The 22159-nt window shown below is 50.4% G+C and overlaps 1 protein-coding gene across 1 annotated transcript in view; it reads right to left on the minus strand.

The window, feature by feature from the left end:
- Positions 1–2304: 2304 nt before the first annotated feature.
- TMPRSS4 (transmembrane serine protease 4) overlaps positions 2305–22159 on the minus strand; it is a 36477-nt gene continuing 16622 nt past the window's right edge. Inside the window, exons 3-13 of the mRNA XM_087868406.1 lie at positions 18932–19045; positions 16084–16236; positions 14889–15018; positions 12429–12530; positions 11194–11234; positions 8890–9049; positions 7654–7820; positions 6766–6864; positions 6455–6597; positions 5093–5242; positions 2305–4695 (exon numbers count right to left, since the gene is read on the minus strand). Coding sequence (XP_087724532.1) covers positions 4684–4695; positions 5093–5242; positions 6455–6597; positions 6766–6864; positions 7654–7820; positions 8890–9049; positions 11194–11234; positions 12429–12530; positions 14889–15018; positions 16084–16236; positions 18932–19045 — 1271 coding nt within the window. The 3' untranslated portion in view covers positions 2305–4683. The remainder of the gene's footprint in view (positions 4696–5092; positions 5243–6454; positions 6598–6765; positions 6865–7653; positions 7821–8889; positions 9050–11193; positions 11235–12428; positions 12531–14888; positions 15019–16083; positions 16237–18931; positions 19046–22159) is intronic.

The following is a 22159-nucleotide window of genomic DNA, read 5'->3' on the forward strand; positions in this document are numbered from 1 at the left end:
GTCTTTCCTCCGAGATTATATTTTCTGTTTGCTTTTCCTTAAAATATTTCTTGTTTTTATTATCTTGGAAGCTAAACACTTTATTTCCATTCTTCTGGTGGTTTCTCTTCTGACCCCTTAAAATATAGTACACACACTTTCTGTAACATAACTTTATTCAATATTTAAACTTCTTGAACAATTTTAGAACTTTAGAATATTTTAACTCCCAGCTCTCTTGTCCTGACTTACCTGGTATTGTTATCCTGTATTTTAGTTAGGTTTAAAAAAATTAACCCACAAACTAGATGCTATTTTACGTAGACAAAGCTCGTTTAGATTTATGTACATTTTTACCAGGTGCTTCACTATGTCTTCTTGTATCTCCCTTCTTCCTAGGAGGATCGTTTTTCTTCTTTCTAAAGTACATACTTGAATTTACCCAAAGGACACAAAAATACTAATTTGAAGGAATACATGCACCCTGAGGTTTATAGCAGCATTATTTATGATAGCCAACATATGGAAACAGCCCAGTGTCCATCGATAAAGAAGATGTGTGTGTGTGTGTGTGTGTGTGTGTGTGTGTGTGTGTGTGTGTATAATGGAATATTAGCCATGAAAAAGAATGAAATCCTGCCATTTGCAACAACATGGGTGGAGCTAGAGAGTATTGTGCTAAGTGAAATAAGTTATTCAGAGAAAGACAAATACCATATGATTTCACTTATATGAGGAATTTAAGAAATGAGACAGATGAACAAAGGGGAAAAAGAGAGGCAAACGAAGCAACAGACTCTTAACTAGGGAGAACAAACTGATGGTTACCAGAGGGGAGGTGGGTGGAGGGATGGGTGAACTAGGTGATGGGGATTAAGGAGGACACTTGTGATGAGCACAGGGTGATATATGGAAGTGTTGAATCACTATATTGTACACCTGGAACTAATATCACACTCGATGTTAACTAACTGGAATTTGGAAAAAAGGTACATACTTGAGATTTTCCTTTAGAGAAGACCTGTTGGTAGTAAACGCTATTGTTTTCCTGAAAATGCCTTAAATCTAAAAGGCAGTTTTGTAGGATTCACAGTTCTCTATTATCTCGGCTCATGGAGATAGAGTCTTTTGGTTCCTTTACTGCTGTGGGGGAGTCTGCTGGCAGTCTAACTGTGGTGTCTTTTAATTTTTATTTATTTTTTTGTTTTGAGAGAGAGAGAGCAAGTGAGAGAGAGCACGAGTGGAGGGGCAGAGGGAGAGGAGAGAGAGAATCTCAAGCAAGCTCCATGCTCAGTGCAGAGCCTGATGAGGGGCTTGATCCCATGACCCCTAGACCACGACCGGAGCCAAAGCCAAGAGACGGATGCTCAACTGACTGAGCCACCCAGGTGCCCCTGACTATGGTATCTTTATGGTTGGAGGCAGTCTGGGTGGTTTCTCTGGCTGCTTTAAAGAGTTTCTGTTCATTTCTGGTGTTCTGAAGCTTCTCAGTCACGTGCCTAGGTGAGGATTTATTCGAATGTTTCCCCGTTGGTTGTATGCGTGTATACACTATAGTGGCAAATACTCTATGTGAGGAGTCACGCATCTAATGAGTTCTGGACATTCTCAGCTGTTATGTCTTTAGATGTTGTTTTTCCTTCATATTTCTCTTTTCTCCCTCTGAGGCTTTAACTGGATACGTTAGACCTTTTTATTCTAGCCTCCACTGTCCATAGCCTTGATTTTGTATATATATATTTAGAGATTTTATTTATTTGAGAGAGAGTGGGCGCACGTGAGTGCACACAGAGGGAGAGGGAGAAGCAGACTCCCTGCTGAGCAGGGAGCCCGATGCAGGGCTGGATCCCAGGACCCTGGGATCATGATCTGTGCCGAAGGCAGACCTTAACCAACTGAGCCACCCAGGCGCCCCCCTCTATACGTGTATTTTATCCCCTTATCTCTTTCTGCAGCAAACTTAGTAACTTCTTCAATCTACCTTACCTTTCTTAATCTATGTCTGAAATGCTATTTACTGCAAACATTCAGTTTTTTATTTTAATAATTATAGTTCTTGTTTCTAAGAGCTCTATTTGGTTCATTTTCAAATCTACCTGTCACATTTGCTTGATTATTAAAATACTTGTTTTTTTTTTTTTAACAGAAAATAAGCACTGGTGAGAATGTGGAGAAATTGGAACTGTTGTGCACTGTTGGTGGGACTGTAAAATGGTGTGATCCTTATGGAAAACAATAAAAAATTAAAAACAGATACCATGTGATCCAGCAATTCTACTTCTGGGTATACACCCAAAGGATCGAAAGCAGGGTCTTGAAGAGCTGTTTTTTTTTTTTTTTGTTTTTTTTTTTTTAAAGATTTTATTTATTTATTTGACAGAGAGAGAGACAGCCAGCGAGAGAGGGAACACAAGCAGGGGGAGTGGGAGAGGAAGAAGCAGGCTCATAGCAGAAGAGCCTGATGTGGGGCTCGATCCCAGATCGCCGGGATCACGCCCTGAGCCAAAGGCAGACGCTTAACCGCTGTGCCACCCAGGCGCCCCTTGAAGAGCTGTTTGTACAGTCACGCTCACAGCAGCATTATTCACAATAGCCAAAAGGTAGAAGCAACCCAGATGTCAGTTGATGGATGAATGAATAAACAAAATGTGGTATAAATAATGGAATATTATTCAGCCTTAAAAAGGAAGGAAAATCTGACACAAGCTACAACCGTGGATGAACCTTGAAGACACTATGCTAGGTGAAATAAGCCAGGCACAAAAAAGGCAAACACTATATGATTCCACTTAGAGGAGGTACCTAGAGTAGTCAGCTTCATAGAGACAGAAGGTAGACAGGTGGCTTCCAGTATTTCAGGGTAGGAAGAAATGGAGAGTTATTGTTTAATGGGTACAGAGTTCTGGAAGGGAAAAACAGCCTTGGAGATGGATGGTGGTGTTGGTTGCATAACAGTGTGAATGTCCTTAATACCATTGAACCGTATACTTATAAATGGTTGATAGTAAATTTTATGTGGGTTTTTAAATTAAAAGTATTTAAGAATATCTTAAAATGTGGAAAAGTACCCATTTCAAATTTATTTGAAGATTCGTAAATTACTGGCGGTCCTATAGTGTGATCGTTTATAGCGTGAACATTGGAGTCAGAATGCTCATGTTCACCTTACCCATATGTAACCTCAGGCAAGATACTTAGCCTCGTTGAGCCTTTGTTTTCTTACCCCGGAAATGGGGTTGGGGTATGAACGGCACCGCTCTTGTAGGTTTGTGTGAGTCTTAAATGACTCAGTCAGTACACTGTGAAGCACTTGGAATAGCGTCTGGCACATAGAAATATTCTACAGTATCAGTTTTTCTGATAATCTGATAATTCTAACGTCTAAGGTCCGTGGAGTTCTAAATTTGCCACTTTTGATGATTCCCACTCCTGGGGTTTTCTTTTTAAAAAATCTTGGCTGATCTTTGATGGTGAGCCCTGGGTCTGGGTTTAGTTCTGATCTCAACTTTCAAAAAGGTCTTGGTCCCTCGGACAACCCAAGATTTTAGTTTAGCTGTTGCTCCCAGATCTCTACTTTTATTTCAGCTCACGATTCTGATAGTTTTGTTTTGGTTATTTGCTTGTTTATTCATATTTTTATTTGGTCTTTGAGGATTTCTGTTATTTCCTGAGAACCTAGTAAAGCATTATCACGTATATTTAAGATCTGACCGAGTGTCCTCAGAATATCTGGGCCCCCATACAGTGGCCAGAGAAGTTCATGGGGCTTAATTCTGTGACCGTTTGAGTGCAGGACTTATGCTTATGTCCTCAGAACCCCACTTAGGGACCACGTCAGACTTCGCAGGTGATAAATGTCTTTTTTTTTTTTTTTTAAAGAATGAAAGCAACAACTCTTGGGCTCTCTAGGTGGAAGGGCTCAGAGGTGCAGTATCTCTTTCCAGCCACTGGGGGAGCCATGACTTACTGTCATCCTTGAGTACCTAAATCCTTTCCCTCCAGAGTCATAGGTGTACTCTCTGGACTTTGGGTCTCCTTTTCCCTTGTTTAAGAATCAGTCGTCTCCCCAAGATCTTTTCATAACCAGGCTCAAGAATGATACAGTAGGTCCTAGCTCAGTTCTTAGCATACAGCCCAGTCCTCCTGTGTCAAAGACTTCACACACCCGTTTAATAGCAGCAGCCATAGAGCTAATAGTCATAACAGCAAGTAATAGCAGTTGTGCCAATAGCAGGACAGTGCATTTTACATTACAACTGGTTTCTTGCTTGGGTGGGCTTGGGGATGGGTGGAGGAGAGGACTGGCTCAGACCCTTTTCTCCTTCCACTCCAGCCCTTGGTCATCTGGGTTCTCACTGGAGAGTCACCTTCCATTCAGCAGAGTAGGAAGTTGCTTCTTGGCTTAGCAATGTCTTCTGAGACCTTGGCTGGAAGTCTGGCCTGTTCAGTGGGCTGTGTCTTTCTCCTTGGGACGCCAGGAGCCCCAAGGGTGGTGGAGCTGGGGCTGCTGACTTCCTTTTGGGTGCCTGTGGGCTGTGAGGTCTTTTACAGGAACAGAGGCCCTTTGCTGCACCAAGAAATGCTGATGCTGTGGGCAGAGAGGTGTGCCCAAGGGGGCTCTTGCTCTGACTTCTGCAGGATCCCCAGGTAGGCAGGACAGGGGGAGGCAGTTTCCAGCAGTATGGAGGGGGCGGCAGCTATGAGTCACGGCTCAGACTACGACAAGAGACCAACAAAGAGATGATTTGAAAGTGGACAAGGTGGTGATGTGTGCAAAATTAGCCTGCCTTTCCTGAGGCTCTTTGCTCCTCCCTCTCTTCTCCGGGGAAGTTTCTTAAGCCTTTCTACCCTCCTTAACGGAGTCTGGAAACTGTGTGCCGGAGAACAGAGAATGATAAAGCTGGGTGTGTTCTATACTCTAAGGCGCTTGCATGGATTTGGAATCTCAGATCTAAGGAATTTCCCCTCTTCCTGTGGAATCTCAGGTTGTCACTGGTGGGGAAAATTATTTAGGAGGTAAGGGGTCATCTCAGAGCCATTTAAGTCAAAGCTAAGGATGGTTTGGTACCTTTAGGGTAGAGGAAGGGAGGGAGGGCACACAGGTGGGGCTTACCTTCCGGACACTGTAGATCCAATTAAGATAGGCTGTGACCTTGGTGTATACTCCTGGGGTACTGGGGCTCCCACAGCCGTGGCCCCAGCTCACGATGCCCACCACTTGCCACTGGTCAGAGTGATACATGAGGGGCCCACCGCTGTCACCCTGTGAGACACCAGAACGGGCTGCTGGGGAGGGCAGTCAGGGGTGGGGTGGGGGAGTGTGCTTCTCTCTCTTCCCTCCCTCGCATTGGCCAGTCAGTTCCTCTGTGCTCCCCCACTGCTCCCCAGTGCTCTGTGCTGTTCTGCCCTCACGGCCTCTGCTCATGCTGTCCCTGCAGCCTGGAAGGCCCTTCCATCTGGGGCAAAAGGGTTCTGTTTGTGGTCAAGTAAGTTGTTGGTGTGCCTTCCCTCAGATTCACAGGGCACGCTAGCAAACTGAAGGCTCTAAGGGGTTCTGCAGTGAGAAGCCTGATTATCTTTCTTTAATCCAGTACTTTCCAAATTTATTTAGCTGCTCACGGGATGCCTGTTGCATGTCAGGTACTGTTCTAGACAACTAGGGATTTGATCAATAAAAAAGAACAAAGATCCCTACCCTCGGGGAGCTTAGAGTTAAATGGAGAAGAGAGAGACGATAAACAGCACAGCAGACCAGAACGCGTCATCGTGAGAAGTGCACTTCTTTGGGTGTCAGTCCCAGCTCCTGTAGCCCCTGAGACTTCCTCCCTCAGAACCCAGTAACACCATAGCCTAACTGCCCCCTCGCCTGCCACCGTGAGCTCCCTGAGGGAAGACACTGTCCCCCAAACCTAGTATTTACCTGGCATTCAAGAGATGGCCAAGAGCTACCTCTTGAGTGGAGGAATTTAATGACTGAGAATGGGGGCAGAGGTAGGGTTAGGGACTTTAGTGAAAATGGCTCGGAAGATCCTCTGGGGGTGGAGGGAATGAAAATGTATTCAGGGACTGGTCAGTGGGGTTGAGGAGGGGAGGCATTGCACCAGGGCTCATCAGGCACGAGGTGGGTTTTCTCTAGTGTAGTTCAGCATCTTGGCAGTTCTAGAAAAAATAGACCTGGCGTTCCTGCCCGCACGTGACTCCTACTCCTGTGAGTGAGGGGAAGAGCGAGCAGGCAGGGTGGGTAGCACCATCGTTGTAGGTGAAATACACATTTGAAATCTTTCTGCTTGTCTCTGTCTAGCCTTCCATCCTTATCTGACTGTAATCCTTCTTTCCCTCCTTCTCTCCCTTCTTCCCTTCACCGCACATTGAGTGCCCACCATATGCAAGACTTCACATGAGGCCGTCGGCCTCTGTATCTACTTGTCTCTCCAGGACTAACATCCCTATCCAAGGAACTCCCTCATGATCCCACCTGGCAGGTGTCCACGCCGCCCTCCATGATGCCAGCGCACAGCATCTGCTCAGTAACTTCCCCCTGGTAGGCATCCTCCGCGTTGCACCGAGTGTGGTCAATGACCTGGACTGACGCCTGCCGCAGGGTGTCGGATATCTTTCCTGGGAATTTGAAAACACACGCATATTCCCGTGCTTGCCTCCTACCCCAGCCCACGATAATTCCCCTGGGTGCTTGGACTTCCAGGATGGGTTTTTCTCAAGGATGGTCCCTCCCATCACCTCAAAGAGCTGCTCCCTCAGCCCTGTGGTCCTGAGCCCAGGAGTTACCTCCATCCTGCTCCGTAAAGCCCCATCCGATGACCCAGAGTGGGGTGGCTGGAGTGAGCTCCTCATCAAAAAAGGGCAGGCAGATGGGCCTGACTGTGCCTGCCGGGAGCAGAGAGAAAGAGGGGAGAGCCTGGTGGCTAAGTGCTCTGAAAAGGTTGACACCAGGGTTTCTATGGCCTGTGTTCCTGGGGATGTTAACAAAAGTGGCATGAGAAAGTTCTGTGGTCAAATAAGTTGAGGAGATATGGTTTAAACATAATAAAAGCAAATTAAAAATTAAAAGTCTTGTCATAATTTTATATACTAATGTGCCCCAAGAAGAGAGCTCTAGTATAAAAATGTTTCCCAAACTTATTTGAGAATAGAACCCTTTTTTTCTCCAAGGGACCAGTATCCTGTGAAACTGACAGTTGGAATTGCTGATGTAAATACTATCCAAGCATGAGTCATCTAACAGAGCTGTTCAAAGATTTCATGGGCTGCCTTAAAGGTAATGAGCTCTCTGCCCCTGGAGGAGACCAAGTGGGCACATTAACCCCTGGGCAGAGATGCTGTGCAGGCTCTTGGCTTTTGTTGAGGGTGGAGGATGGACTAGAGGGTCCTTCAGTTCCCTTACAACCCCAAGATTGGATGAGTCTGTGATTCTCACTTGAGGTGCTCCACATGGAGAAAATAGACCTCAAAAGAATCTGGCGGGGTGAGGCGGGCTGTGAGCTGACAGCTCGAAGTGGCCTCGTGGACCCTCACTGATGTTAGGCTGGTATATTCACCAGAAACAAAGACACAGCTGAGGGCTTGAAGGAGGAGCAATGTGCCCAAGGCCAATCAGTGAGCTAGTGCAGGTCATAACCTGACCTAAGGGGGCTGTCCCCAGATGCCACCTCTCACCGGAGAATGTCAGTGGGAACTGCAGCTTCACGAGAGCAATATCCTTCTCTTTGGGGTACGTGGTGTTGAGCTCAATGAGGAAGATGCTGGCCACAGGCAGGGATGGGAAGTTGCCCAGTTTGTCTGAGCCAGCCCTCACCTTCCAGGTGGACACATCGTGATGCTTCCTAGGGGGGCAGAGACAGCGGGGTTCAGGCCTGAGCCAAGCATGTGCGGTCTTTGCCAAAAGCTGGGTCCCCAGGGCCCTGGGGATTGGGGTGCTGAATGTCCCTGCTTTAGAAGGTAATGGTGGTGAGGCCAGGGGTGGTAGAGAAGGAGCAGGTCTGAGGAATCCCTTACGAAAGGCCAAATTCTAAAAGGGGATTTGATCCTTTCTGCCAGTGAAACCTGCCCAAGGAAACTTCTAACTGGAGGGCTGGGGAAGGGGCTGTTCCAAGTACCTGCGCTCTGGGGTCCTGGCACTCTCCCCCCCAACGCTTTTTACTGCCCGTGTTACTCATGTGGTGCTCATATTGTCAGTTACGTTATGTACTTGTCTGTCTTCCTTCTGACTCCAGAGGCTCCTGCCTGCTTAGTATGCATGCGTGGTTTCCCAGGAAAGGACTGAGAGCTTTGTCAGATCTCAAGAAGGTTAGGAATCCCCGGCCTACACTGTGACGGATCTAATGCATATGGTTACATAATATAGTACTCATTAGATGTTGAACGAATGAAGGAAGGAAGGAAGGAAGGAATGAAAGCGAAGAGGGCCTGGGAATAGTCCTTCCCCGCAGTTATGGGCAGGCCTCTCTCTGCTGGCCTGTAAGGGAATCTGTGCTTTCTGCTTTTTTAAGTTTTTGGCTATAATGGGGTAGTGGCAGTGACTCTTGACCCTGGAACCACTCCGGAGAAGACTGGTAGAGGGAGAGCATTTTCAGGACTCCAGGGAGATCGATGGGAACAACTTCTGTGGAGTGAATGATAAGAGGCCAGACTGCGGACACAGGGTATCTGATTGCTTCTCGACTGGAAGAGGTCAAGCTTGGTGACCAGTACCCTCTGCTCAGATCCCGGGTGCCTAACACAGGACATCCTGTCCAGTGTCTCATTGGGTTGGCCACACCCAAGGACGTGGTCTGTAGAGGGAGGGCAAAGAGGGGTGAGGACATTGGAACATAAGTTGGGAGACAGGGGACCCAGACACTCAGGCCCCTCCACGCTTTGGGCCCCCAGGCTTCCCCGCGGCACAGGCCTTACCTGAAGCAGTGGGCTGCTGTGAGGATCCAGTGGGCGTCCAGGATGCTCCCCCCGCAGATGTGTTGTTTGTTGTACTGGATGCTGACCTGCCAAGGCCAAGAATCCACAGAGGCCGTCTCCCCGCCCACCACCCGAGGGGCCTTCAGGCTCTCCCCACAGGCTGGAGTCGGTAGGAAGGAGGGAAAAATCAGGAGTCAGGCTCTTGAGGGAGGGGACTACATCCCCTAGGAGCCCCGCGTCTGTCCCCTTAGAGCAGGGCCCTTATGACTGGGACCTGGAGGGGTGGGGAGGACCAGGTCCATTTTGAGTTAGTCCTGGGGAGAGGGTGTCGCAGACCAGAGACTTTCTCCAAACTCCCTCTCCTTTGTTGGGCTTTGGATGTGTTTATATTGTGAACGTGGGCGTGTCCATTGTGCTGGGAATTCATGGCCCTCAAACCAAATAGGTGATTCAGAATTTCGAAAGTCCTGCCCAGGTGGAGTGTCCTCAGCCGCTCCAGCGGAGTATCAGCTAACAGACGCCCACAAACTGCTCCGGGAGCCGGAAGTGGGAAGAAAGTTCCAGAAACTGGATCTTCCTATCCTAAACTCAATTCACCTTTCTCTAAGTCCTTACCCGTGTGATGAGTGAGTCTCCCAGTTTGACACCCTATGCTCTCTTCCATATACCACTCTCCTTGGTTTTCCGTCATGACCCTCAAGCTCTGGGAAAAGCCTCCCTTCCCACCTCCCTGCCCTCAGCCTCTCCAGTCCTCGCGGTCACGGCCGCAGTGGTGGTTCTCCCAGGAAAAGGCTGCCATCCTTTCTGGGCCTGTGCCAGCCAGGGGCTTTTCAGACACCTCTTATTCCAAACTCTGCTTTCTCCGTGTCCCCTCGCTCCCTCACAGCCCCGAGGCCTCTCTCTTTCTAGGGTAGAGTTTAAAGTCCTTCTGGCAGCTGCCCACTGTCCTTATCTAAAGTTTCTGTCTAGCCGAATCGATCTGCTTGTAGCTCCCTAAAAAGTCCTTCTGTTTTTGCTCGAGGAAGCCCCCATCCCTGAGGTGCTGTCCTCTTGGTATTTATCTAAAGCATTGATCCATTCACCAAATTTGTATTGAGTGCCTGCTGTGTTCAGGGATGCTGGAAAGAGAGCCGAGGACAAGACAGACAGACGTGGTGTCTCCCTTTGGGGAGCCTACAGCTCAGCGTTTAGTCTGGGCACCACCTCCCCGGGGGCCACCAAATCCCTGGGGACTTTCCCGTCTTGGAATTTCCATAGCCTTCCCCTGGTGTTGGCCTGCCTTTCATTTCCTTTGTGCTTTGGTCTTCTTGGTGAGACTGACAGCTCCTCAAGGGAGGGTCTGTGGCTTCAACCTCTCTGTGACGTCAGTGCCATTCAGTGCAGAGGCAGATCATGCGATGGTTCAGTCATTCACTGGCTAGCCACTGTGTGTCCGTCCCCACACACCAGGGATTGTGGGCATCACGTGATAATGACAAAAAGTCTTAACATCCAACAGGGAAGCATATATACTGCCCAATGGCAGAGGCAGTGACGATGGCCTTGTTCCACTTAGCCCGTCCAGTGTCTGGCCAGCCTGGCAGACTCTGGTCAGTTCTTCCACAAGGCTGGGAGGACAAGCTGGGTCACAGAGCTTGTTTTCTCTTCTGATCTCCTCTGTAAGAGCTGGATCCTCTGGGGCAGTTGGACGGAAGGCCTTCTTGGGAAGAGAAACCTTGGAAAGGTCAGGTGAATTATTCAAGTTCATGCTGGAAGCCAGTGGGACTGGTGCCTGGGTCTCTCTGCGGCAGGTCGGCTGTGAAGGCTACTCGGTCCAGCCCCTCCCACCTGTGACCTTGTGTCTCTCTCTCTGCTCTTTCTAAGTTCCTGAGAAGAGTGACCAGTTCTTGTGTGGTATTTTCTACTTCACACTAGTGTGCCTGATGGTGGTAGACACAGTCTAACTGTATTTTCACTAAACTGAGTGATCTGATCTTGGATAACTGAACACACTGTGACAGAGGAGGCCTTGCGGGCCTGACCAGGGTGGGAGGGCATGGAGGCCCAGTTCTGTCCTTTCCAGTTTTCTGTTCCCTGCCAGCTCTCTGCTTTGGTTGTGGGGTTGTGTATGGATGGTACTAAAGAGTTCTTAACATCCCCCACTTGAAGGAGCACTGCCCTACAAATCCAAGGCCCAAGGAAATAAGTTTGAGATAAAATGGAGAGAAACTTAGAATCTGAGAAATTTAAGAATGAGAATGAAGGTCTTTCTTCCTGCTCATTTCTGGCCTAGGGCCCAAACCCTCAGAGACGGGGCATACTCACCAAGGCAGTGCAGGGAGACCAGGGAGCCTGAGAGACAGGGTCTGGAGAGAAGACACAGGGCCTTGTGGTTTCTGTGGGAGGTGAGGACTCTGGTCCCCTGGCCCTGTTGACTCCAGTTCCCTCCCAACACCTGGGAAATCTGGAACCCATGTCATGGGGGACCGTTTAGAAACCGCATGACCATTTAGTTCAGTGTGATTCAATTTGTTTGAATTCAACACCCCTGCTGTTAAGCACCCACTGTGTGCTGGGCCCTGCCTGCATCAGAGCCCAGCCTGAGTCCTTGGCATCCTAGAGTGGAAGAGAGCAGAGCCTGGAACAGTGTCTGTTACACTGTGGGCTTTCTAAATGGACAAAAAGTGGGATTTCAGTGGAATTACAGGCACACAATCCTGCTACCATCTTGGTCTTTTTTAAGATTTACTCTTTGGGGGCGCCTGGGTGGCACAGCGGTTAAAGCATCTGCCTTCGGCTCAAGGCGTGATCCCGGCGTTCTGGGATCGAGCCCCACATCAGGCTCCTCCGCTATGAGTCTGCTTCTTCCTCTCCCACTCCCCCTGCTTGTGTTCCCTCTCTCGCTGGCTGTCTCTATCCTATCGAATGAATAAATAAAAAAAATCTTAAAAAAAAAAAAGATTTACTCTTTGATGAATAAGCCCACCACGTGAGGGGCCTTCAGGCTCTCCCCACAGCATCCCCAAATACTAGGGAGAGAGCATCCTCTTCGGGGCTCTCTGCTGCAGTGTGACCGCTTTTATCTAGATGCTGAGCCCTCATGCAGGGTGGGGAGGTGGAGGAACAGGCCGCTGCCAAAGGCCATGCAGCCTTTTCTCTGGAGAGCTGGGAACGTGAAGAGGCCTTCTCTGGCCTGGGTGAGTGGCTGGGAAGGACAAAGTGGCCTTTGGAATCTTGCCTATTGGGTTTAATCGGGAGCACAAAGCAGTAGGAAAATTTTTGGTTTTACTCTTGGATGAAAAGGCCACCAACATGTGGACAGCACACTTTGTCCAGCTGTCTGTTTTATATAAAAATGGAAGTCAACCCAGAAAACCTCTCAGAAATCTGATTCTCTAGCTCTTGGTATCTGACAGTCTGCATGGCCTGGAGTTCTTCCTGTGGTCTGGCTTGCATTCCGCTTGCTGCTGCACCTGCTCAGGATAGCTGCCTCCAGCCCTGATGGGGTTCAGCCTCCATATGTGAGCCTCTTGGGGGCCAGAAGGCGTCCTCCCACTTACCCACTTAGGTTTTGCACCTGAAGCTCTTGGCCGTTCTCTGTGATTCCAACAACATCCAGATCTTGATCTGGGCCAATCTCCACAGCTCTGAAGGTGGGTTTGCTGCTCACGTTGGGGGACAGAGATTGAGAGAGAGGGTGGGGGGAATCTGTGAGCTAGGGCAGGAAGTTAGAAGAAGATGGGGGGAGTAGCCCCCACTCCCAGGAGCTGCAGTGGGAAAGAATGTGTCCCAGGACTCTGGGCATGGTGCTGACGTGGTCTTGCTTCTCTAGAGCTCTGGACAAATGTTAGGGACATGCTTTCCTAACTCCCAGCTGTAATCCTATTTCATATGTCCTAGCACTTTTTTTTCTGGTTTACAGCCAGGGAACTGGAAGGTGGATATTTGGTTTTCCGAACAAGGCATCTGGGCTGAATTGGGTGGTGGGAGTACATTTACGGCTCCCTTGGAGATAGGACAGAACCAGATCAATCTTCACATGAGTCCAGAAGAGTCTCTCGCTTGGACCACCTTCCCTCTTTCTCTCCTCTAATCCATGTTTGTCTTCTTTCAAACCTTGGGTTTAAGTCTTTGCTCCTCCAGGAAGGCTCCCCTTCATCCCGTCGTTCTGATTGTCCCGTCCTTCCCCATCCAGCCATGCTAGTACTGGCTCTGTATGCAGGGCTCAGGTCGACTGAGGCACTGGCTGACTGGCCACTGATGCTCTCACATGCCGGGGCAGGGGCCCTGCACACCTGGTGGGTCCAGATGCACCTGGAAGGGCATGAGTGTGGCCGAGCTGGGTTCCAGAGCCCTGGAGATAGAGGCTCTTGTTCTCCCTCTGACACTAGCTTGATGTGTAACCTTGACAGGTCACGCCCTTCTCCGGGTTTCCTTAAGCCTCAGTTTCTCCCTCTGTAAAATGAGAGGTGGACCTGATGATCTCCAGAGCCCCTCCCACCTTGACCCATCTTGGGTTTTATGGTCCTGCGACAAGAGGGCTTTTTATTTAGGTGGAGGAAGGAAAGTGGAGACATCTGAGACCCGGAAGGAGGGACGGTGGTGGAAGCAGACAGTTCCCGGAAAGTTAAGCTCTGTTCATGAATTACATCCTAATGAATAATTCTGACCGGCTTTGATACTGTAGAATTCAAGAAGCCAGCTGGTTTGGAGCGTTAGTGCACTCTGGAAGGACAGAAACTCCAGGATCCTATTACCTTAAGCAGCCCCTGAGACACCTTGGTTGCGTAAGGCAGCCGCAGCCTGTAGTGCTGGGCACTGCTGATGCTGCAGTGGCTGGACTGCAGCGGGGAGGAGGGGCTGGCTGCAGGGGAGGCTGGGCCAGGCGGCTGCTGGAGGAGGGGGAAGAGCAGGGCCCAGGCCTGCCTTCCCAGCTCTCCTCAGAAATGAAGGAGGTGCAGGTGTCCTGTCCAGGGTGTGGCAAGGACTGTGCAGCAAAGACCTGATGACCTGAGAGCAGAGGGGGCCAAAAGGTCTGATGGGGCAGTAGTGCTGCCGGGAGCATTTATTGAAAAAGGACCTGGAGGCTGCTTTAGGGGTGGATGGGAGAGAGTTCTGTGATTGATTGATGGTGTCTGCCTAGCAGTTCTCACTTCTGCCTAGACTCTGGGTCCAGTTTCTTAGAGTCCTTAGGGGCCTGCCAGGAAGAGTCCTTGGGAACCTACCCCACTCTGCAGCTGAATAAATGGGTTCTTTCCCCTCCTCTCTGGTTAGGCTCTCTAAGTGATCAGGGGCCTCACCTCTGCTTCCTTGACAGGGAAGGGCTTGGGGAAGAGAGAATTACCCAAGCTGGAAACAGAGATGCTGCCAGAACTCCTGATGCCCAGGAATTAAGGGGTCTTGGGCACAAACCCCAGGCCTCTCCCTCCCAGCTCCTACCCAGCAAGTTACTATCTTCCCTGAACCTATTTTTAAAATAGATACGGTAATAACTACCTCTTTGGTTTTTGCCAAGATCAAATGACTATGAACACATCATGCAAATCATCCTTATGATTATATAACTTCATCCACTGAAGATTTGGAGCTGCTTTAGAAATTTGCTGAGAGAGCTGGGATTGCTGATGGGGCCCCAATGTAATCAGGTTTGTTTAAGCTGAATTTTAGCCAATGGGACCTTGAGTAAGTAAATATTATCCTCTGGGACAGGGCAGCTTCTTGCAGAGCTGTGCGGGAGTGAGGGTCTCGAGGAGCCAGAGCTGCGTGTTGGGGGTGCGTGGTGAGGCTTACGTTCTCTCCCTGCACCCATGATGTTGCCAGTACTTGCCTCAATTAACCTTGAGGAAACTGGGGCTTAGGAGATTGGACTTCATGCTGCTTTTATGTGAAAGTGCTCAGGTTCAAGAGACGTTTTGTCTGACTCCGGTATCTATATTTTTAGGAAGGGAGGAAGGAAAGGGGGAAGAAGGGAGGAGGTCATAGGGGCGAGGGGACAGCCTCTGGAGGCTGGGGCCGGGTACCTGTCATAGCCCATCTGCCCACAGGCTGTCTTGGCCAGAGCTTCTGTGAAGTTGTCGAAGCAGGCCGAGGCCCAGCTCCATGTGGCCGGGTCTAGCACCTGCAGGGTGGATCGGTCCTTGGAGAGGCGGACTGAGAGGGGAAGAACCTGGGTCAGTTGCAGGACAGGGGCCCGTCTGGCCCATCTCCCTCAGAATACATCATGGGACCAGCACGACCTCCCTACCCCCAGAACCTAGAGCATCGTAGAACACCAACGCTTTCTACCTCGGGGGAAGTTCTTCCATTTGGCTTTGCCCGATTGAGCCTCATTTTGATGGTAGCTAGGGTGACCAGATGTCCTGTGAACAACCTCCTTGTGGACCTGTTGTCCTGGCACAATCAACAGCTCTCCCTTTTATTCTTACAGATATCAGTTTTGGTGATCTATGGTGACTCTACCCATGGTCCACACAGCTTGTCTAGCCTGGAACTTCCCAGTGAGGAATGAAGTTCCTTTTCCACGTGAGGTCAGAGGGAGGAGATTGAGAGGGAAGTACTATTGGCAGTAGGATGGCAGGTGCCCATAGGCATTTGACTTCTGATTAAAAAAAAAAAAAGAGGATATACATAAGAAGTCACTTAGTCCTGCCTGTAGAATCCCCCTAACACCCATCTCCTGGGCTGTCCTTTCTCCCCGGAACCCAAGTACTAGGTAGATGGAGCTGGGCCAGCCCTGTCCAAGAAAGAACATGAGTTTTTGTCAGAAACCTCCCCTAGTCCCCTAGCTCAGTCTCGTTACATAGCAGGCTACAAAAAACATCTAATGAATAGGAGGATCAATAGCTAGTTAGCGGCTTGACACTCGCTTTTCTAGTCCCCTTGAAAGAACAGATTTCATAGAAAGAAGGGAACTCCCCAGGGTCATCCAGTCCAGCCGCCTGCCTCATTGCACCCAGGTGTAGCAGAACAGGGCAGGATATGTTACAATTTCCTGTCCCTTTGGTCCTCATTTGTTCATCAGATAGTCACCGAGTATTTGCTACCTGTTAAGTACTGGGGATCTAGTTGTCAGGACCTGGTCCTGTTCTTAAGCACCTCACAAGAGGGATGGAAACTGACAAGTCAGTTGGCAGATGCAATGCAATGGACCAAGGGGGACCTGAGCTGGTTTCCTGCTGTGCCCACTCCCCCAGTCCCTCCCGTCCCTGGGCTCACCTGCCACTGGGGACCCATCGGGGAAGGTCTTGACACAGTGCTGCTCGTCCTCGCCGGAGGCACAGTCTTGCTGGCCGTCACACACCTGCTGGCTTGGGATGAAGTGGAGAGGCTGTCCGCAGAGGAAGTAGTATTTGTCCAGAATCACCTTGACTGGAAGGCAGGGGCAGGGAGGGGGCAGAGAGGGCTGACCGTCAAGCAGGCAGCCCAGGGGGTGGGATAGGCTGTGTTTCCCTGAAAACATGCTGGGCTTCAGGACAGGCAGATGAGGGTTCCAGACCCAGTGATGCCACTTGGTAGCTGGTATACTTTGTCCTGAGCCTTAGTTTCCTTATCTTTAAAGAAACACCTGTCCCATACCTACAAGGTGGCTGAGGCATTAAGCGAGAGAAAGTGTGGGAGAAATTCAGAAACCAGCCCCCGCTGGCCTCATCCTCCCAGCGCCAGCACAGTGGCTCTGGTCGTTACCAGACATGGTAACATGGGGCCTGGAGCCCAAAGACAAGAGTTCTGGCCCTGCTGCCTCCCGTGTGACTTTAGACCCATCACGTCCCCTCCCGCAGCCTCAGTTTTCTCATCTGTACAGTGGGGTGAGGTTGGTGAGAACGTTTGGTGAGCTGGTGGCCATGAGTATCTTGTAACCACAGTGCAGCTCTAGAACTGGGTGTTTTTATCTGGGGCCGAAAGATCCATGAAGGGGTTGGTGTTTTGTTGTGTTTTGTCTTCTGCCTGTGACTTTCAAATTCTGTTGCTCCTTTGCTGCCTTGGGAATGAGTCTAGTGTTTGTGACTCCTCAGGGAACGGAGTTCACATTTCTGAAGTCTCCTTCCTGGTAGGAAGAGACCCTTCTGCCTAATTGAACCCTCCCCTGGCCCAAAGCTCCCTCCGGCCATCCAGTGTCACTCCTGGCCAGCCCTACAAGTGACATTGAGAAGTCTGACCGCGGCCTCACTGCTCGCTGCTCAGAGCTTTCCATGCACTGTCTTGTGTAATCCTGACAACAACCTGAGGAGGCAGGTTAATAATAATTAACTCACATTATAAGGGTGGGGGGCACTGAGGTTTACAGACCTGGGGTTTATTTCCCAAGGCCACACAGCACTTATGTGTAGAGCCAAGATTCCAACCAGGGTCTGTCTGACTCCAAAGCTCTTTGCTGCCTGTCCATGCCTTCCATGAGGGGCTTTGAGATGGGGGCTGCTGGCCCAGATGCCCCTGGTGTGAGGGAGCGCAGGAGAAGGCGCAGGCCGGATCCTTCCTAGACTTTGAGAGCTTGGTTCGTGGTCAGGAGCCAGGGTCAGGCAGGGTCACTCTAGCCTCTTGGGACAAAGCCAGGATGTAGTGTCACCAGTTGAGACCCCAGAAGCCAAAAAGTTGAGGGAGTCTTGCCTGGGATGGAGGCTCTGATGACCTCCTCTGGTTGCAGAACCTGGGGGCCCTGGCATGGAAGCCACACAGGGCTTTGTGGGATGGGGAGACCCCAGTTCTAGATCGCACACCACTGCCTGCCCAGGCATGCCCTGGATGAATCTGGCCCCTTCTCTCCAGTGTGGCAGGGCACATGCTTGGAGAAAGCAGGCTCTCCTTCGTATTAGCCTAAATCGAACAGGCTTAGGATGGCAGCTCTGCTTATGCTGCTGCAAGCCCAGGGCCAAGGGCCAGCCAAGGTCAGGAAGAAACCTGCCTCTCCCTGCTCAGTAGGGCTCTCGGGGGTCTGGGTGGTATTTGTGTCGTGCATCTGCATTTCCAGTGCCACAGATGGAAAGGGACTTGTTCAGTCTGCGTCCCTGGGGTCCCGTCCCAGCTGTCTCTAACTGCAACGCCTCGGCCTCTCTGAGCCTAGGTACTCAGGTGGAAGAGGAGGGTTTGGGCCCAGTGATCTCTGGGTGGCGGTGGCCGCTGCTGGTGGAAATGCCACCGTGGTTACACGTGCAGGCTCCTGAAGGGCCCGTACTACCTGGGTTAGCAAACACGTGCCTCTGCACCCTGAATGATGACCCACACTTTTATACAACCTGATTTTCATCCAGGTGTTTTACCCACATTATCTCCCACATCCCTCTGGGGGAGACAGGATGTTTTACAGATGAGGGGACTGAAGTTGAGAGAGGTCAAAGGACTTACTCAAGGTCACACGGCAGCAAGGGGTGAGCTGACTCCTAGCCTGTTCTGCTATGCCCTGCTTCCCACCCTGAGAGCACAGTCAGCATGCTGTGACTATGGGGGAGGGGAAGGCAAGGACAGTCACAGGAGTGGAAGCAGAGACCAGATCTGGGCATGGCGGGTCATTCAGTTCCTTCTTTGTCACGGAGCGGCCTGCCTGTTGGGTCTCAAGCACTGGTGAGAGGAAGACAGAGCACAGGCAGAGTGTGTGTGTGTGTGTCTGTGTGTGCACACGTGCTATCAGCCTGGGTGGCTTCCCCTGTGCCTCCTGTCTGTGCCTCTGCCTCCCAGGTGGAAAGGCTCCCTGCTTCTAGTCGGTAGGGCTGCTCAGGTGTCTGCAGGCACCTGACTAAGGAGGCAGGGGTGTGGCTGCCCTGGCCGCTTGCCTGCGTGGGTTGTACTCTGTGCTGCTGTGCTTTCCCTGTGCCAGAGATCATCCGGGGTAGGTGGAGGCTGTGTTCACCTCCCCCTTTCACTCCTGGAGGAAGGCTCCCTTCAGAGCAGGGGTGGATGCGTGTCACACAAAGCTTCATGCAGATCACCTGTCTATGGCTGCTGGGTGGAAGGGTGGAGGGTGAGGTGGTGCTTAGAGGGGCGGTGGGAGCTGCTGTTTACTTTCGGGGGTGAGGGTGGAGGTGGGAGCAGTAATGAGGGGGTGAGGGCAGGGGTGGGGGCTGCCACTTACTAAGGACAGCCACGATGATGATGGTCGCCAGGCTCAGCAGTGCTGCGATGATGGGGACCCCCACCTTTTTGAAGGTTTCCAGGGGAGTGCGGGGTTTGCGCAGGGGGGTGACATCTGTGAGGTGGAGGGAGAGAGCCTGCAGTCAGCCCTTGGAGACCACCCCTGCCAAGGCCCATAGCCTCCCTGCCCTCTGGCCCTGGTGCTGAGCCGCAGAATGCTTTGGGGACAGTTTTGCTTAGCACTGGGGTTTTATTCCTGCAGACAGGGCTTAGCTTCAACAGTGCATGGTCAGCCCTCCTCCTTCGCTTACCCAGGCTTATCCATCTTTCACTTGCGCCCCTCAAGGGAGCCTCCAGACCGTGGCATCTTCTCCTTGTCTTCACTTAGCCTATTCTGGGATGTTTTACCCTGTCCGGTCTGCCCTGCATCTGCCCCAGGAGAGGCAAGTACTCATTTACTTCACTATCATTTATCCTCTTTTCTGACTTATCTTTTGATTAAGCTGTAAGCTTGAGGAGAGCAGGGACCTCCAAGCATTACCTGCTCCGTAGAGCCCTGATAAATGCTTGTCATGAGTGCCTCCTAACGGCCTCCATCTCCAACTCATCTCAACAGATGGTGAGTCCGCAAAACAGCCCTTGTCTTTAAGGAGATGCCAGTTTGGGGGAAGAAGCACACAGGGACAGAGTTGCCCGTACCGCCAGACACCATCACAGCACTTAAATGGGCCTCCGTAGTGGCGATGGGGTGAGGGGGCTGGACCAGCTGGGCGAAGGCCTGGGGGTGTCGACTGTGAGCTCCTCACATGCCCGGGACGTAGCATGGGCCAGTGCGTGTTGTGGGGGCGGGACTGGCCATGTCAGTCTGCCGAGAGTCTTGAACACCATGCCAGGAATTTGGATTTTATCATGAAGGCAACATGGAGCCATGGAAAGCTTTGAACAGCAGAGAGATGTGATCACATTTGTACTTAGAAAGGTGAACCTTTCATCAGGAAGGACGTGGATGGGAACAAGAGTTTGGGGTTAGGAAGCAGGTGGGAGCCTAGAAATGCCTAAAACAGAGGTAATAATAACTCTATTGTCCATTTCGTATGGTTCTTCAAGGAGATGGTAGCAGGGCCAGGATTTGAAAAGCTAAATTCTCAGGAAGTATCTGAGATAGGTCCTCTTGCATCCCCTCTCCTTGCAGGCAATAAGCTGGGGCAGGTGCATGGGACTTCTCCTCCAGGGCGAGCTAGGGCAGGAGGTATGGCAGCCTTGAGTCCCCGGAAGGCAATAGCTCAGCTCTCTTCCCCTCACCTCCCCAGGTTTGGTCTGTCACCTTCCTTGTGAGGCCTTCGTGACCTCCTTTTTGGAATGGTAATCTTCCAACATTTCCTGTCCTCCTTCCCCATTTTTAAAAACACTCATCAGCTCTTAACATACTCTATATTTTACATATTATATATATTTTCCGTCCCCTCCCATCTCTTTCTGAAATGAAGACTCTATGAAGATAAGGAATTCTTTTTCTTTTTCTTCTTCTTTTTTTTTTTCTTCATCACTGCTGAGTCCCAGGTGCCTCAGCAGGTATTTGCCAAGTGAATACGTACATTGCTCTTGGCTTGATCTCTTAAGCACAGCATTTCCATCTTTGTTACAGGTCTCAGTTCCTAGCTTGAATGAGGGCTGGTTATATGTTTGCCTCGATCTCTCTCCTCAGCTCTTCAAAAGCAGAGAATGGCATCCAGCCAGAGACTGGCGCTCAGAAGGGCTGATATCATTGAATCTGTTGAAAGGGAAAGCGTAGGAAACGTTGCGTTTCCTCAGAAGGAGCGTTTAAGCCTCAGACACAGAGCTCAGGCCCGGGGGTGTGTGCTGGTGTTACCTGTTGGGAGCTGGTACCAGGGAGCTTCTCAGTCTTAGCAGGTATCGTTTGAAGGTTCCAGCAGTCAGTGTGCAGAGCTGTCCTCGGGCCATGGACACGGCGACATTCTGTTCATCTGTCCTCCACGTGTGATTTGTTTATTGAGCACCTCCCACTGGGGACACGAGGTGGGCTTGTTTTCTCAGAGGTGCGCCATCTATCTCTTGGGAGCCCCTTGATAGGTTCCCCTGTCCAGGTCCCGATGTCTCTGTCTCCCTGATGTTCTCAGGGAGAACATCATCAGGAGGGGTAGAGTTTTCTTGGTTTACATTTCATACTTGAAGTTGACAAAGCCGCCATGAGCTATGAAGAGCCTCCTGGCCTGTCACTGTTCCTTCCTCCAGCCGGTCCTACCTACTGCTGCGGGACAGAGCCTCCCAGCATCTTGCTGTCATCCTGTCACATCCCTGCCCGAGAACCCTCCGTGACTTCCGTATCTAGACCATGCTCTTCTCCAGACTTGCAAAGCCAGTGTGACCTGGGGCCATATGGACTTCCCACTGCTAATCCTCACCAGTCCTCAGTGCCACATGGGGAGCTTCTGCCCTGATCCTTGCGCACCTGCCTTCATTCCTGCTCTGAAACTTTGCTCCTGCTTCCCTTCACTACTGAAACCCTCATCACTTCTTTCTGTTTTGTGGTAGTTCACTCCTGTAGGGACTCTGTCAAAGCTCGCCTGACCCATGACACTATTATCTCTGATTGCTTGGCACTGATCGCTCCTTCTCGAGCTCCCTTCACCTGGGTATTAGTAGCAAATCTAACTTGTTTTTTGGTTTGGTGGTTCTTGGGCCTTACTCAGGTGGTGGAGTTTTCTGGAGACACGGGGGTCTATTGGTCTGTCGAATTCCCGAGTATAAACTAGGCACCATCTTACCTGGGGAAGACTACATTGTTTATGATCATTATTAACATGGGGCCCTGAAATTGTTGAAGTAAGTGGGATCAGTTATTTCCTTGTTGATCTGTCGTATTATTTTGTTCTTTGCTCACTTCTTTTGCTGATCCAGTAGGCTATTGGGAGTAGCTCTCAATGGTTTAACAAAATAGATTGGGAGGGGGGAAAAAACCCTTAAATTTGGAAACACTTTATCTCTTAAATTATCCTTCTCCTGTAAATCAGGCAAACACTATTATTTTCTAGTTTACCAGGGAAAATACCTCTGTCCAGCTTGTTCTGTGGTAGCAGGTCAGACTGGCAACTCCGTGAGAGCAGGGACTCTGGCTGTCTTAGTTCTTGTTTGAGTCCAGCGTCTAGCCCAGAACCTGGCACGTGGCAGGCACTCACAGAGTTGTTGAATGAATAAGAAGGTGAGTAAC

This window comes from Ursus americanus, chromosome 16 (assembly GCF_024610735.1).
Source record: "Ursus americanus isolate L20-20 chromosome 16, mUrsAme1.1.p, whole genome shotgun sequence".
NCBI classification, from domain to species: Eukaryota; Metazoa; Chordata; class Mammalia; order Carnivora; family Ursidae; genus Ursus; species Ursus americanus.